This window comes from Dryobates pubescens, chromosome 1 (genome assembly GCF_014839835.1).
Source record: "Dryobates pubescens isolate bDryPub1 chromosome 1, bDryPub1.pri, whole genome shotgun sequence".
Lineage (NCBI taxonomy): Eukaryota > Metazoa > Chordata > Aves > Piciformes > Picidae > Dryobates > Dryobates pubescens.
The window spans coordinates 7,218,668-7,235,394 of NC_071612.1; the positions used below are offsets into that span (position 1 = coordinate 7,218,668).

The 16,727-nt window shown below is 45.6% G+C and overlaps 1 protein-coding gene across 1 annotated transcript; it reads left to right on the forward strand.

Moving 5' to 3' along the window:
* The first annotated feature begins 196 nt into the window (after nt 1-196).
* SNTN (sentan, cilia apical structure protein) lies at nt 197-3,549 on the forward strand. Its single transcript, XM_009907436.1, has 4 exons — nt 197-306; nt 922-956; nt 1,877-2,016; nt 3,391-3,549. Exons 1-4 carry the CDS (start codon nt 197-199, stop codon nt 3,547-3,549), a joined length of 444 nt encoding a protein of 147 aa, XP_009905738.1.
* Nucleotides 3,550-16,727: the final 13,178 nt, after the last annotated feature.

Here is a 16,727-nt window from a genome sequence, read left to right on the forward strand (position 1 = left end):
TTGGCAACCCATCAGTGGTGCCTTACAGGAGCTGCTTTAGACTGATGTATTTATCCAGCTTCGTGATCAGGAGGTAGCACTTACATTATTGATGGGGCTTGGCTGCAAGCAGGCTGCTTCCACAGGGCTGAGCTTGAATTCACCTGTTTGCTATTACTCGAGTTGCTTAGAGATCACAAAACAGCCCAGCCTGGAGATGTGTGGCTGCAGAGCAAGTGTCCCCAGCACGAAGCAGTACTCGGTCAATCAACCAACTCCTGCTTCCACCAAAAAAAGCCCTGCAGCTGCAGCAGGCATGCCCAAGCGGTAAGTCAGCCCTTTGCTCGTCTGCATCTCTGCTGATCTGCCATTTGTCTTGAAATTCATTGTTTGGCTGTATTTGTCTCTATGACAAGCTAACTCTTCTGCTGTGTGTTGCCTGCTCTGTCATTAGTTTCCAGCACTTTAGCAAAAGTAAGCAGGCTTTAGCTTTTAACAGAGAGCAGAGAGGTGCATCTCACAGATACAGGTCCTGTTGGGAACAAAAGCTGTGTGTCTGCTCTAAACTGGGAGCACTGGTGAGGGAGGGAATGACAACCCCCTCCGTATTTTCCTGGGAATGGGCTTAAAACTGAGCAGCTTCCTGAGCTCTCTCATGTTCTGCAGAAATTATTTGAAGGATGTTGCAATGCACATTTAATAACAACTCCAGGCTACTTGCTTATGCGAAGGATTAGGAGCTGGGGGGTGTTGTGTGCTGCTTGTAAAGGTCACTTTCCTCTCCACTGTGAAGGGAAGCTGGTCTCCCCCTTGGGAAGCCTTGAGTTCCCGGGGGATTAAAGGAAACAGTAATGAGCAACCTCATTCATGGAGGAATGATAATATATAAACACACACAATTCACCTGGCGGTAACTGTGCCTCTCTTCTCTCTCCCTGCCAGCACACCTATAGCCAAGCAGCTGGCATCAATAAAAGGTAAGGGCACCCCTTCCTTACCCACAGGGGTTCAGGTCTTCTAGCCCCCCAGCCCAAGTGCAGGAAATCCTGGTGGTTCAAGCAGAGCCATGGTGGCTGTGCAGACCTTCCACCAGTGCAAGCTGAGAGGGTCTCGGAGGTCCCTGCGCGGTGTGCTGCTGTGTTGATCCATGTCTCCAGATATGCTTGCTTCTCCATTAAAAGTCACTACCCAGATACTTGATACTAACTGAGGGATGTGAGTGTGCAGTCTTTAGGATGAGGCTCAGGAGTTAAGGGAATGAATCTAGCCAGAATCCTAACTGTACCAGGATCACAGAATGGTAGGGGTTGGAAGTGACCTCTGAAGATCACCTAGTCCAACCCCACCATGCTAGATCAGGATCACCTAGACTAAATCACCCAGGAACACACCCAGGCAGTTTTTCAATGCCTCCAGAGAAGGAGACAATAATGCTGAAGTGCAGCACTGTTGCTCAGACACAGACAGTTCTGTTCAGCCAGACATTCCAAATGGGTCACAGTTTCCCTACCACAAAATCCTGGGAGCTCAAATGCACCCAGGAGGTGCCCACCGTGGCCTGTCCCCATGATGTGGCAAGTCCTTGCTGGATGCCCAGGGTGGGGGGTGTAGACCTGGAGGGTCTTGCAGATTCCCCTGCATTACTGTCCCGACTGTGATCAGCAGCCTCCTTTTGGGGTGTGTTTTCATGGCATGTCAGATGCATTGCTGGCCCACTCCAGATAAAATCTGGGTCAGGCCCTGTGTGGGTATAAACAGTTTCAGTCTCATTAACTTTAATGAAACTACACAGATTTCCACCCACACAGGACAGTTCTGACAGAGTCCTTTCAATTATATTTCCAATGGCACTTTTTCTGGTAGGGTGATAACTTTTTCAATTTTTTTTCCCCTCCAGGTCTAGGAAAAGGCTCAGACCTTGAAAAAGCTTTTGCTACTGCAGCTTTGGTGTATAACAACGCTGCTGACCCCGAGGGCAAGCTCAGCAAAGCTGAAACCAAAAGCTTGCTGCAAACCCAGTTTCAAGGTTTCATACAGGTGAGGGAGTTTGGGTGAGCAGGTGGCACAGGCCTGGCACTGGCCAGGTGCTTTGGGTGCAGGAATGGCACCTTGGGCTCTGCTCTGCAACTGGGCAGGCATCAGCTCATGGGATAATCCCAGGTGAGACTGTAGAGATTTGGTACGGACATCTTCAGTGAGTTAGTTGCTTTATGTTGAGCTTGTGCCTAACACAGGGCTAAGGGAAGGGGAAGGGCAATAAATCACAGCTGACATGCCTGCATTGTTATTCTTTTAAAAAAAATAGTATGACTGGGGAGAAAAGAAAGAGGAGACAAAAAACCCACCCAGCCCTCAGATGATCTCAAATAATGAGGAGAGGCTGTGTTTATGAAGACAGAAACAAACATTGCATTTAATGTGGCCTTTGGTACTTTGTCAGAGCACTGACCCAGTACCAAGAGAGCCAACCCCATGCCTTAGAGCTGCATGTGCTATGGTCACTGGTGGGAGAGTGATAGCAGAAACCACCTCTCCATCGCTCACCCACCTGAGCTGCCAGTAGCAGCCAGGTGTGTTGAAAAACAGCTAAGTGGGGACTTGTGGCTGTAAACTTCCTGCAGACTTGTTTTTCCCTTCTCCAAAGTAAAAACCAAACCAACCAAACAACAACAACAAAACCCCACTAAAATAAAGTAAAACACAACATCAAGAAGCAAATCAGTTTTATCAAGTGACAGAAAAAAATATGCAGAACTAGTAAAAAAATCTCAATTAAGTAAATGAGAGAGATGTTCATGACTAAAGACATTCTTGACAATAGTTCTGCTCCAAAATATATTCTTTTTTGCTTCAAAATATACCTTTTACTAACCTTTTGCTGACCAAAACCCACACGATTTGTTGGGGAGGGGGAATTGTACCAAACTGGAAATCAGGAACCTTATGGAAAAGGACTTAAAAATATCAAGAGCCAAGCAAATCTGAAATCCTGAGGTGTTTCAAAGATTGTTAAGCTAAAAAGTTTATCCTGGAATTCTTCTTTTTGTTTGCTTTTCATATGGAAATATGAATCCTGGAACTGATACATAATGGCAATAGTCCATTCCAACAGTAATGTCCAACAGGGCAGAGGAAAGCAGCTACTGAAGTGGAAAGTCTGGGGCCTGATTTTCCTCCTGTCTGGTTGCAATATTTCTGTTTGAGTATCCTGGGATACTCTGAAAATAACTAAGATGAATGTGGATGTACAGACCTGAGTAAGAAGACAGGAAAAAAATGCATGCATGGGTGTCTGCCTTTTATCTTCTTTTTTTCTTCAATGATGCAATTAATAAAAAAAAAAAAAAGAAACTCCATGCTTTATCTCCTTTCTTAATCTATTTTTTTGTTGTTATTTCAAATTCTCCATAGGGCCAAGAAAACAAACCCAAATACCGGGAAATAATTTCTACCCTGGATGAGGAGTCGGAGAACAAAATTGATTTTGAAGATTTCATGGTCCTGTTAGTCAGCCTCACTCTAATGTCTGACTTGCTGCAGGAGATAAAAAACATGAAAACCACCAAATGATCAGTATTTTGAAAGAGGAAATGGCTTGGCACTTTGTAAGGAAAGCAGGGCTGAACCCAAGGCAGAGGTAACACCAAGTGCCTGGATATCCTGTGCTAGTCCCTTTTACGTGGAATAAAGCCTTCTCCAAACCTGGCTGAACTCAGTCCTCTGTAGAAACGGTCATGGAGTGAAATGTTGGTGCTCAGGGCTCCGTGTCTGCTACGTAGATGTTCTGGGAGGGTGTGCTGACTGGTTCTTGATGAGTCTCAAGGCCCCAGAACCAGTTACCAGTAGGGTGCAGCCCCCAGCTCAGTTTGATACTAGGAAAGGCAGCCCACACTCTCCCAGAACTGTCCATCATCTCATGCACCCTTGTGGGGAGCCCACTGCAAAAATGTGCAGCCCCATCTCCCTCTGGAGCAGCAGCATTCACAGCATGGCCAGTCAGCTCCCCAGGGTGTTTCAGTCCTGAGCGGAGTGATACCAGGGAGTGGTTTTGCAATAGGCAGCTACTGCCATAGCTGTTGCAACCTTCAGTAAACATTGACTTTAGTCTGTGTGGTTTCCACCCCACCATCAGCCCCTGAGGAAGGAGCATTTATTTGTTTGTGTTTCCTCCTCCAGCTGGCCTGAGTGAACACTATGGAAGGAATTTCAAGTCCAACATTTGCAAGACATCTTTGGCAGTGCTATGCTTGTGTGACCAAAGGGAGAAGGGCTTGGTTAAGGACATCAGTCAGCTGAGCCTGTTGTTTCAGGAAACCCTCTGCTCTCCTCAGCAGAGAGGAGAAACCAGATAAGCTAAGATGTGGTCCAGGCTAAGGTTGGTGGGGGGAAAAAGTATGACAAATATAGTGTTTGTATTGGAGCTTAGTGATACTGGCTACTCAGCCATGGGCTTGGCTTGGGCTGGAGCCTCAGTATTAAAAGCTCATCATCCTAATCTTTGCTGTGATTCCTATCTATAAGGTCTTGGCTCAAAGCCAATATTTAGCCCACTGTGACATCCTTTGGAAGAACAAAAAGCAATCTTACAGCCCAGGAACTGAATATCCTCTGTAAGTGTTTAACAAGCCTTTACCAAGACAGCTAAGAGGAGAGAGCCAGCAAAACATTGCAGTCCTTTCCATTTTCACTTCTGCCTTGTCTGGAAAGGAGAAAACAAGAAAGGTTTTGCTTCAGTGCATCTTTTTTTCTTTTCTGTTTTAAACAATTTATTTTATTTTAACAGGAAGGTGTTAAAGAGGAATATTAATTCCAGCTGAGGAACAAGATTTCACTCCTTGAAATAAAAAGGCTCTTAGTGTTTTCAGAAGCTAGAAGATGTTTTGTAACAGATTTTGGTGCAAAGGAAAGACACATTGCAGTAGGAGGCCAGCAGCCAGCTGTTTTGAGAGGGAAGGTGTGCAATATGAGCTGGAGCTGAAGGAATCACAGAATGATAGTGGCTGGAAGGGACATCTGGAGATCATCTAGTCCAAACCCCCTGCCAGAGCAAATTGCACTTAGAGCAGGTTGCACAGGATGGAGTCCAGGTGGGTTTTGAATGACTCCAGAGATGGAGACTCCACCGTTGTCAGCCTGTTCCAGTGCACCCATAGAGTGCACATCAGATCTCTCAGAGATGAGATGTGGGAGCCCAGGGCTGGATGAGGAGGGTAAACTTTTCTTGCAGTCCATCCCTTCTGGACTTGTGTTCTCTGAGGAAGCAGAACTTGACCATCACCCTAGATCAAAATGAGAACTTCATCTTGTAGTCTAATCCATGTGGGTATCACAGCTCCATAGTGAAAGCATGTCCCTGGCATTGCCATTCCCTTATCTCTTTGTTTTTTGACTTGTAAGAAGATCTGTGAAAGCTTAAAAAAATCTGATGCTCCTTTTCTGATGTAGAAAGATGGATTGAATGTGAGAGTTCCTCGAAGGCTTTCCAATTACTAAAGCAAAGAAAACATGGCACAATCCTGAAAAGCTTGTTTGGGAGCCACTGGTGACTCCAAAAGCATAAATTTCCTAATTCCCCTCTGTTACCACAAAAAGCTGAAAGGAACAGCATTGTGAAGCCAATTAAGAAAGAGCTCTTTGAAACTGGTGAGGCCCTAACAGAGTTTCTTGTATTGCTGAGATGTTTCTTAATCTTGCATGACTTGAATTAATGACTTAAGAGCCTTTTATCAGCTCCATTCACTCTGTCATCTCATCACAGGCAAACCTTTTTCGTTCTAACGCAGTGCGTTGTGAGCTAGCATCCCGAGTCCTTACCTACAATCAACAGCTCCTTGTGCTAAGCAACAGGGAAAATTCAAAGTAAGAAGCAACTCCTGAAGAGCTCACTAGCAAAGGTATTCAAATGGCAGGGAAAGAATCAGAGGCACAGAAAAACCAAATGCCTTGCTCTGCTGATGTAGCAGAGCTGGAATTGGATGCCAGTCTGCACCGTGCTTCTCATACAGAGGACCGTGGCTTTCCAAGAGGCACTCTGACAGTTTCTGCAGGAGTTGCTGAGCAAAGTGAGTGGGGCGTGCAAGGCTTGCTCTGCAGCAGGCCTTGAAAAGTCATGCCTGATGCTCAAAAGCTGAAGGACACACTTGGAAGAACCCCAGCATCTTCTTACAGTCAGAAGCAGGCGAAGTTTTCCACTCGGTTGTGGAGATGCTCTTTTATTAGCTCAGAATATTTGGCTGCCCTGAGCACTCTCAGCTGACGGCTTTGAAGCTGATCTGGTGTAGACAGCTTGTCTGGCTGCATCCTTGGGGAGCTGGTTAAAAGCTTGCTTAAAAGCTACTGTTGTGCTTTGTTTTGTTTGCAGCTTGCTCCTACTGGAAGCGATGGGAGTTCATCGATTTCTCATTGCAGGGCCCAGGCAAGTGCTAGGGCATTGAATGAGCAGCTAAACTGATGGAATCTGAAGCCTCCCCTGTCTCAGCAGGTGTGAACATCATATCAATATCTGATACCCCATGGAAGTGAAGGCAGCATGAAAAGCAGCTAGTTGGAACCTGGCCTCTGTGGGCTTGGGGTTAGGATTTGTGCATTCACACAGTCCAGGTGTGAATAGCCACCTGGGAGGCTCTGCAGGCATTGGGCACAAGTTTAAAGTTCTGTTCTGAAAAGTTTGGTTCATCTCTATAGTTACCTGAGCTTTAAATGACTGCCACAGGAGAGATGGGGGTCAGGGAGGGCTTCAGCCTCAGATCTCCAGTTTCCATTTCCAAATATCAGCTCAGGAAAACAGATTCATTCTCATATTTGGATTTGCATACCTGCAGCTTTTCCCCATGACTTCTTACTTCATACCTGGCTTTAATGCTATGGCCTGTTGGACTTGATAGGTTCTGAAAATCTGGCTAATCTCTAAGATAAAGAAGGGCTGAGGGACTTGGGGCTTTTTAGCCTAGAGAAGACTGAGGGGGAATCCTATCAATGTTTATAAATACTTAAAGGGTGGATGTCAGGAGGATGGGGCCAGACTTTTTTCAGTGGTGCTCAATGACAGGATGAGTAACAGGCACAAACTTGAACATAAAAAGTTCCATCTAAAAATGAGGAGGAACTTTACATTGAGGGTGGTGGAGCACTGGAACAGGCTGTGCACAGTGGAGTCTCCATCTCTGGAGTCATTCAAAGCCCACCTGAACACCACCCTGTGCAACCCGCTCTAGGTGAACCTGCTCTGGTGGGGGAGGTTGGACTAGATGATCTCCCTTCCAACCCCTATCATTCTGTGACTCAGTGATTCTGTGCTCTCCCAGATGGCAGGGGAGCTCTCATATCCACTCCAGGGGGTGAGTCATGGCAGAGCTTTGTGTGCTGAACTTTCTGCTGGGAGCCCAGGATCACACATACTGTGTGTGCAGTTTTGCAGAAACCTTTCAGGATAGAGAAATATGCTCCCCAAAATGTCTTGGTGCTATTGCACCTTCAGTGGGACCTCCTGTCTGGAGCCTGGATGCTGAGGAAGTCTTGCAGTCCAACAGGCATTTTGCCCGTCTGCTCCTCCCTCAAAGTAAGTGTTGTGTTACTTTTTCTCATAAAATAAAGCTCTCCCTTGTTGCACACTCTCTGCAAGTGTATGTGTGATGTACCCACCACATTCCCACCTTAGTACTTCCATGTGTACTTCCCATGAAAGCTTTTCAACAGCTGCTGGCTACATCCACTCAAGTGATGCCTGGAGCAGATCACTTTGCAGAGTGAGATAGAGGTGTGCACCATAGCTCACCAAGGCAGCAGGTTAATTGTGGCTGCATGGTAGGAAAACCTTCTTCAGGAGTGCTGGAATGACTCTGAATGATGAACACAGTGCAATCCCTTAGGAGCTTGCTACAGAGCAAATGAAAAGCTTTGTCCCAGAATTATGTCCTCTCCAAAGTGTGATCATTTGTGAGCCACAAAGGAGCACTCTGAAACACCTCCTGGTAAAAAAGAAAATATTTTTTCTTTTCAAGCTCAGTCAGGGAAGCTCAATAAAGAAGAGACAATGAGTTTATGGCTTCCCTAACAGACAGCTTTTAATTCTTGCATTGACTTTTACTGCAGTCAATGGTTTACAAGGATTCCAGTGAAGCTGTGTCTTCTCACTTTGTTCATCTGTTGTTCCTTCACCTTCCAGTGTTTATAGCTCTGCTTCTGAGTCCTCTTTCAGCAAAGGTAAACAGCAAATTATGTACAGCAGCCAGATAAATCAGGCTGTCTCTCTAATCCCCAAGTGCACAAAACATCCATTAGAGTTAGATTCAGAGCCACGGGACCTCTCTTCTATTCACTGTTATTGTAGGAGTGAATTTCTGCTATGCAGAGCCATGAGTCAGCCCCAGCAACCAGCACATGCAGAGGAGGTGAAACCATGATCTCCCAAACTGAATGCAAAGAAACTCAGAGGACTGGCCCAAGCCAAATGCCAGGTGTCTGCAGAAGCATATCTGGTGTGGTGTGTGTGACCGTCATTTCTCTCAGACAAGGTTCTTAAAAGGGCCAGCTTGGAAAGGTTCTCCTGCACAGAGAAACACAGGAGGTGCTTGGCTCCTCTGGGCCAACATGCAAATAGCAAAGGAACACGTGAAGGCTTGCCAAAGAGCCATTGAGTCTTAAAGATGTTCTGGAGTACCCAGGGCCTCTGGGCAGGCAGGAACCCTCACTAAAGCCCAGTCTATCCCCCAGGTAATGACTCTTCATACAAAGACTGCATGAGCTGCAGGCCTTTGCAGGGATGGGCAGGACCTTCATGATTCTGATGCCCACAGAGCAATCCCTGGAGCCAAGGGACCAATTTCCCTTTGTGATTTCCTCTGTTTTATTCCCCTTGCCATGATTCAGCTTTTTTGGTTGCTGTCTGCTGGATCTTGATGTCTAGAGAAACACAAATCACAGCACATGCCTCTGTGCACCTGCCACTGAAATCAGTGTGAGGCCAAGACCGCTCATGGGGAGGTAAGCAGCTTCTCAAGCGTGTAGATTTCTAACCCTGGTCTTTGACCAGGGGGGTTCTTGTGCTGTTAATTGTAAATATCTGTAAATATTTAAAATACTGTATATTTTGCACATATTAGTTTGCTTCCAACTGGGCTGGCAAAGTTAATGTTGGGAGGGAAATTTCAACCCACCCCACCAGTAAAACCCACCGTCCAAATAGATGCAGAAGTTCAATAGTGGGAAAAAATCAATCCCCTTCTTATCCTGAGATGATCAAGAAATGATCATCTCAGGATACCAGAAACTGTTCCACCTTTGCAGCCTCCTGCATTCAGCAGCTAGTTGGCCTCTAGGCACCCTAGAGTATTGCCACAGCTAAGGAGAGTGATCTTTGGTGAACGTCTTGCCTTGCTGCACGTGGTCACTGCAGGGCTGGTTAAGTGTTAGTCAGTGTTACAACATATAATATGAGCTCTCTGGAAAGGCAGCTAAAAAGCTCCTTGGATAAATTGATGTATGCTAGGTGTCTGCCTGAATTTGACAAACAAAGCTGGCTTGAAGCAGTTTCAGTTTGAGCGTTCTTATGGTGGGAAGAAATAGAAAGATTTACAACCTTTCCTTCACCTCCAGCGGTGGCCCAGAGTGTCCTTCCACTATTGCTTTGTTTCCTTTTTCCCCCGAGTATGAGACTGGTTTACACTGACACCTGAGGCTGTTGGAGGAATCCTATGTTCAGATTTTAACCCTTTCCCCACGTTTCATGGCGGATTTCTCTTTGTCTAGTTGTTTTGTCACCATCTCCACGTGATGCTTCTTTGGGATGCTCTAGGAGAGACATCCAGGTTAAGCTGGCAGGGGGGAAAAAAAACCACACTGGGGACAGAATATCAACAGGCAAATATCACTTTTTCCTTGGATACTGAAAGGGATGTTGCAGCTACCTTGGGTTTAATCGCCACTATGTGGATTTTACAGGGTTTTGCCTAATTAATTAATGAAAACAAATTGCAAAATTACCTTTTTATTAAACTGATCTTGCTCTGGAAATAAATCTGATTATTTCCCTGACAATTTTTAATTAGGCAGCTACAACAAACTGTAATGAAGGGCACAAATTACAACCAGATCATACTAGATGTTGCTTTGTCAAACGCTGTGTTAACACTGGGCAACATACACAATGATTAAATTACGGGGGAGGAGGGTGGGGGAATAAAGGGTTTTTTTCTTCTCTGGTGAAAAATCAATCATGTTCCTCAGAGGGAGAAGAGTTTATATAAAAACATCACATTAATAACCAACACATCAGTGGGTGTTTATCAGCAATTTCTTTCTGAGAGCAGCTCTTAACTTGCATGTTCTGTAAGACTCGGTCATTACCGCACTCTTATCTCTTCTCTAAATTTATGCTTGTAGTACACATGACCCAAGGTTATTGCAAAGCCTCTGAGGAGCAGAAAAGCTTTATTACCTGCACACATACTCCTCAATTTGTCTTTCCTCTTCTGGCTTTTTAGTGCTTGGATTCAGCTCAGCTGAAAACAAAACATAATTTGAGAGCAATTTGCATACGAATCGTAAGCAGAGGCCCACACAAATTAGACATTAATTAATGAGAACCTGAAGTCTTCTGCTGAACGCATCCTGAGGTGAAGTAATACTGGGAGTGCTCAAGTATGTGAGGAAAGAAGTGGGTAAGCATATCAAATAAAAGAAGGACACTTAATTCCTCTCCAATATTTATCCTAGCCCTTGAGAACACAGGAGAACTGCAGACTCTGATGAGAGTTGGCCCTGTAGCAGAGCGGGCTTGAAGAAAGGCTCTTCCACATGCATCTGAATTCATCCAGCAGATCTTAGCCCACGTTGAACTCAGAGTGCCAGACTGAGGGGCAGTGGTGATGCAGAGCTGCAGCCCATTCACCCCACCAGGAGAGCAAGGTTGGCCCAGACCTGCAGCCTGGGCAGTGCCTGTGTGCAGGGTGGGACTGGGCATGCTGGGGTGGGTGTTTGAGGGCTGGGGTGTGGATAAAGCACTGATACCCCAGGACTGGCAGGCAGCACCTCAGAGATGTGGTGGAGGATGTAGGTTTCTGCTGCCTTATGCAAGGTCTGGGTGAATCTACCACATCTGTGGGAACAGAGATCAGCAATATGACAGGAGCGTGGTCTTTGGATTGAAGGAAGCACAAGGTTGAGTCTGGAGACTTTACAGAACCTGAAGTGTCTGATTTTCTTATGATGGTGTGTGGAGACACCTAATATGGTGGGAAAAGGCTCCTGAGGAAACTAGTTTTTAGCTTTACTGGGTGACACGCCTGCTGCCCCTCAGAGCTGTTAGAGCCTTCAAAAGAGGACATTTTGGCTAGGGGACATTTCCTGATAGTTAGGATCTAAAGGTGCCAAATACTTCACAAAAGTTTGGGGGTTTCCTGGCACAGGGCGCATTAAAAAAAACCAACAACCAAACAAAAACTTCTCCACTTTAATGCAGCTCATTAGATGACAAGGAGATGGCAGAGGAAAGGGAGCCATGATGATAGCAGAGGCTCGCTAGTTTGCTGTTTCATCTGTAACACACTTCTACATTGTAACTGCATCTTGCTGAAGGTAGCCACCACAGAGGAGTCTTCAGCTCTGCTTCAAGAAGCTCCCTTTCACAGGTACTTGCAGGGGGAGCCACATGCTGGGTCTCATGTGGTGTGCATTCAAGTGAGCTCTGAGACACTGCTCCAAAAATCAGGTCTCTCAATTATTCATTAGATAATGGTTCCTTGGGGATGTATGGAAGGCTGGGATTTGGGAGCCTGTCTAGAAATACAAGACCAAAAATACAAAGGGGTTATATTATTTACAATAAGAGACGTCTTGGAGATGCCTTGTGTGAAGCTGGTTTCAAGGAGGGGCACAAACCTAAATTCTGCCCCATGGCAAGCAGGCTGACTCAAGGAGCAATCAAGAAAACTCCAGCCAGCTGAGCTCCCAGACCTGTGGTAGGGGATAAGGAAGGGTGAGCAGAGAGTCTCTGGTGAGTGACCTTCCTGGGGCTACCATGCTGCTGGCGGAGCTCTAGGAAGTAAAATGGTGAAGAATGGTACCTGTAAAGGGGTAAGTGGAGTTACATGCTGAGATATATAGCACAATACTATGCTGTTAATGTGTGTTATATGTGTATTAACTCAGACAGGTCTCAGCTCCAAGGGCTCTGCTTGCAGACACTTGCCTGTGTTAGTGGTGTGAGCTGCAAAGTTGCCCTGGCATCTGTTATTTGGAACAAATAACCTACCTTAGTGTATTGTTACATTTCCTACAGCCACTGTTCTGAATGCTCTCCTTACTCATGCTTCAGGACATATAAACCTACCTCCATAGCTGCTTGAGATTGTTGTGCCAAGGGAGCCTTCCTTACTCCCCCCACCACCTTTGTCCCAGGGATTCTCTTGCGTGACTGCTAGTGCTACAGTGCAGGGTAGGCTTCCTGTTGGTCAAAGTATCTGAAACAAAATTGCATGGGACATTTAACAAGCCTTTCATTCCCAACAAGTTTTCTCTGCTTTACTGCAGGGTTCTTAATTTGATGAATTAATGTAAGATATGCTAATGTGCAGTGAAGACAGCAGGCAAAGATCTGTCTGCTGATCTCAGACACAACAGATTTCAACTGCGCTGCTGAGCGTGGTGTGTGCTGATGCCACTAAAAATTGCCATAAAGATAACAGCAGTATCTGTGCTTGCCTAGAAGGAAGATGCTTGTGGCTTTTCAGTTATCTTCCCCCTCTGTGCCAGGGCTGTGAGTAGTCATCTGTGTCAGATGGGAGCTGGCTGGTGAGATTCTGCCCCAGTGCAGATGATAGAGGTGTGCCCTACCAGCCAGCACAGCCTGAGACCCCAGCGTGGGTCCCTGGCTCGTTGCAGGTGTCTTTTATTCCTGAAGAGACCATTGGGGTGGTTTGGGTGTCTCTAGCTCCGTTCAAAACAGTTTTGGCAGTGCATTTTATTTAAAGTGTAGCATAAAGCCAAGGCTCAGACCATCTCTTGCTCCACCAAAGTATCGCTGTTAGACCAGGGGTGACAGGTACAGAACTGTTATCCTCCAACAATACTTTTTATTCTAGTCTGGTTTCTACCAGTGCATTATTAGGCCTTGAACAGTGACACTATAAATCACCAGAGGGTTTCTTTTGAAGTTGTGGAGAGTGAATCCCATCCTGGAGCCTGTTGCATGCCATGATCCTCCTACACTGGTTGCCCAAGAAATGTAACCTCCCCACTGCAAGGGAGGTCCTGCAGTAAGCAGCTGTGACTGCCCGGTGCTGAGCTTGAGGAAAGAAGCTTCCAGCTCCCCCATTTGCAATTCAACCCCAGGGAAACAACTAGATTAGAGGACAAGTCAGGAAGTCCCGTGATGTTATTACTGATCTTGGAAGAGGCCACGTTGAAGAGACTAGCAGGGAAATTATTCCTGTGCCCTGATGTGTTTGAATACATAGCTTGTTGGCTCTGCCTTTCCACACATACTCTACATAAACAGAGGTCTGTTGCTGGGATAAAAGAAACTTATTGTGTTGCTAGAAGTAGCTCTCCTGTGGTCTCTGTGCACAGTGTTGGTACTTTCACAGCATATAATAATAATCACAGTTTGCATATTGAGAAGCAACTTCACAGTTTTGCTGTCTGCTTGAACTTGCCCACAGCAGGCTCTCAAATGATGCATATTGAAATGGAGCCACCTCGAGATACCTCTGCCTAGAGAGACAGATATCTCTATCCAGGGAGGACAAGATTGCTCTGTTGCTATTTTGAAAGACAAATGACCTGACTGTGAGTGGCTGTCTGCTCACACAAGGAGCATTTAGTCATTTGGCATATCTGAACCACTAAGGTGTGTGGGCTTTGCAGTGCATAAGTAAGTTACAAATTAGGGATTCTGAGAAGCTGTTCGCCCCTTGTGCACAGTGCTCCAAGTGATTACTGTTCTCTTTGTCTAATCAAAGATCCTCAGCTCAGAGCAGGTTTCTAATTTAAACATTTGAGTGCAACATATCTCACTAAATTAAATAACCTTTACCCAGAAAAATCCTTGCAGACATCTGTGTTTCATGCACAACAGATTCTACCCCCACCTTATATAGGACATTTTCTTTTCTCCTTGTCTCTGTAACACAGCTTCTTCTGAAGGGTGATTGATTCCCAACATAATCATGGATAACCTAGGCTTTGCAGTATTTTAAGACTTTTTAAGACATGGAATTATAGGATGGGTTGGGAGGGACCTTTAAAGGTCGTCTAGCCTAACCACCCTACAATGATCAGGGACATCTTCAACTAGATCAGGGTGCTGTAACTTTAGACGTGATGCCTTGGTTTAGAGGGTCTCAGGCTTCCCAGGCAACAATTGGAGTTACTCTGTGACAGGATTTGCAGCAGGACATCTTTACACCTGGCACTTTGGTGTATCCTGCAGCTTCTGTCTGTAGTGCAGCACTGGAGTAACTGTCTGAATAAAGCATGTGTGCAAATACCATAGCACTGCTCCATAATGGAGCCCTCTGTACAGACATGCCTTAATGTGAAGAACATCCTGTGAGCCTGTGAACTGGTAAGCAGAGTCAGCAGATGGTCATTGGCATAGAGAATAGCTCTAGGGACTTGACAGCATGTACATCCTTCTACACTGCCCCTGGATCTCTGCTTTTGGCAGTGCTGCCTTCAGCAGGGTTGAGCAGAGACTTCCAGCCTGAGGAAGAAGCTGTGTTACAGCTGGCTCCATTCCAAACTGGAAATTGCTTTGGTTCTCTATATAGCAACAGAAAGCTATTTAAGGTATCCAAGACCCAGGAAAGCCTATAAATACTAACTCCTGTGCCTGACCCAGTGGAAGAGGGTGTGTGCCATGCTTGATAAGTGGCATCACCTAGCAAAAAAGTACATCCTGGGGGTGAGGGGTGCAAATGGAGCTCCCTTATAAGAAGGGGGACACACTTACAGGGCTACATGTATGCATGGAGGAGGAAGGTTGCTCTTGCCTGGATGAAGTGAATTATCTTGGAGCCTGACATCAGAGTGTGCCTGGGATCTGGCTCACGAAAAAGAGCATCTTCGTAGGGTTTCTTTTTCCCTCTGCAGGAAGCAGAGACATCTCAATCAGCTGTAGAACAGCTGCTGAGCTGCTGCAGTGTGCAGATGAGCACATGGAAGCACAAGGCAATGCAAGTTGGCTCAATTTGCTGAGCTGGGAGCTGTGACCACTCAATAGATGCCTGGGATGTACTGCAGCAGCCAGGGGAATGGGAATGAGGACCAGGACTAAAGCACTGCATTTGCTATTAAATAATCTGTTTTCATGAGTAAATGGAAGCCGGAGGGTGTGTGTACAAGCACTTAGAGTTGCAAACAAAGGCTTTAGGCTTCAGCTTGAAGCTGTGCAGAAATACCCTCATGCTGCCTTGATTTTGTTCATGTCTTGATGCTTGCTGCAGCCAGAATACAGATTTTATAGGTGGAGGTTATCAGTTAACTGGCTTATCCTAAGAGGATAGTGAAGCAGACCTTCCATATGCATGAAAATATTCAGATACGTGGTTTTAAAGGATCTGTGAAATTACAGTTTAAGAGGGATTCTCAGGATAGGGTTATTGGAGATGGGACCTTCTGAGACCCTGTGTGGAAGAGGTCAGCCCTATGCTTTGCTCATGGAGGGCCTCTTTTGCCTTCTCTTAATTAGTTCTGGATTTTATGAAGCTCAGCAGAGTTACATTTTCCACTCTGCTGGGAGATCTTTTTGGCCAGCTTTCCCTATTTTGCCAATTCTGACAGGCATGGGAATGGTGGTTGGGCAAAACCACTCTGTGCCTTGCTGTAGGCAAAACTCTGTGGGCAGCTGGCAGCCTGGAGCTTGTGTACAGAGGAGTTAGGCTTTTCTTCAGGTATGATGGAAGAGTTTGAGGGCGTTTGTGTGAGGAAATGCCCATGATTTGGGTACATTTTATCGCAAACCTGGGCTGGTTGGGTTCTATCTATGATTTGATGGTATTTCTCCCTGTTATTTTACCCATGTGTGCACAAACCTTGGAGGAGCATTTCCAGTGTGTGCATGCTTTGGCCCCTGGCCAGGAGCAGGATCATTACAGCAGCAGTGCAGTCTCCAGAACTACCATCCATCAGCAACAGGGTAGCAGCAATCGATGAGCTGACAGAGTCAGATGATGAGCTGCAAATTAGATCTCATTCCCAATAAGCAGTTACTTTGCAAAGTATTTTCAGGTTTTTGGTGGGGTTTTTTTTTTGTCAAAGTGATCAACAACTCATCACTTCTGGATGTGTATCCTTCAGACAAGGGACTGCTTGCAGACTGTTGACTGGAATTGTTCCTGCCTTCTGGTTTTGATCTAAACCCTGCGCTGATGAATGAGAGAAATATTTTTAAGGACAAGAGGATGGTGGATGCCATATTTCTGGGGTAAACTTTTAATAGAGAGGCATGTGCTAAAACTCATGGAAATTTTTGTGAGCATCTCTCAGGAATGCCAATCTTTCCTTGGCACGTGAATAATCCTTAATAGCGAATAAAGCTGTTGGTGTCCCAAAACAAATGTGAGGCAGGACTTTGCCAAAGGAACAGATGCTGTGTTGCATCCCATTGTATGGTTAAGCTCCCAGAAATGGCTTCTCAGCAAAAAAAAATTGCTTTTCTACTAAGTAATGCTTTCCAGAGTTGTTTCATTCTGCAAACTTCTAGCTCCTCAGAAAAAGCAGAGCATGGTAGATGATGATACTTTCTGGCT

Excerpts from the sequence above, each read along its gene's own strand:
- SNTN (XM_009907436.1), top strand. The coding sequence starts at position 197 with ATGTGTGGCTGCAGAGCAAGTGTCCCCAGCACGAAGCAGTACTCGGTC. Across the intron at positions 307-921 it reads GCAGCAGGCATGCCCAAGCG|CACACCTATAGCCAAGCAGC; the intron begins GTAAGTCAGCCC and ends TCTCCCTGCCAG. Across the intron at positions 957-1,876 it reads GCAGCTGGCATCAATAAAAG|GTCTAGGAAAAGGCTCAGAC; the intron begins GTAAGGGCACCC and ends TTTCCCCTCCAG.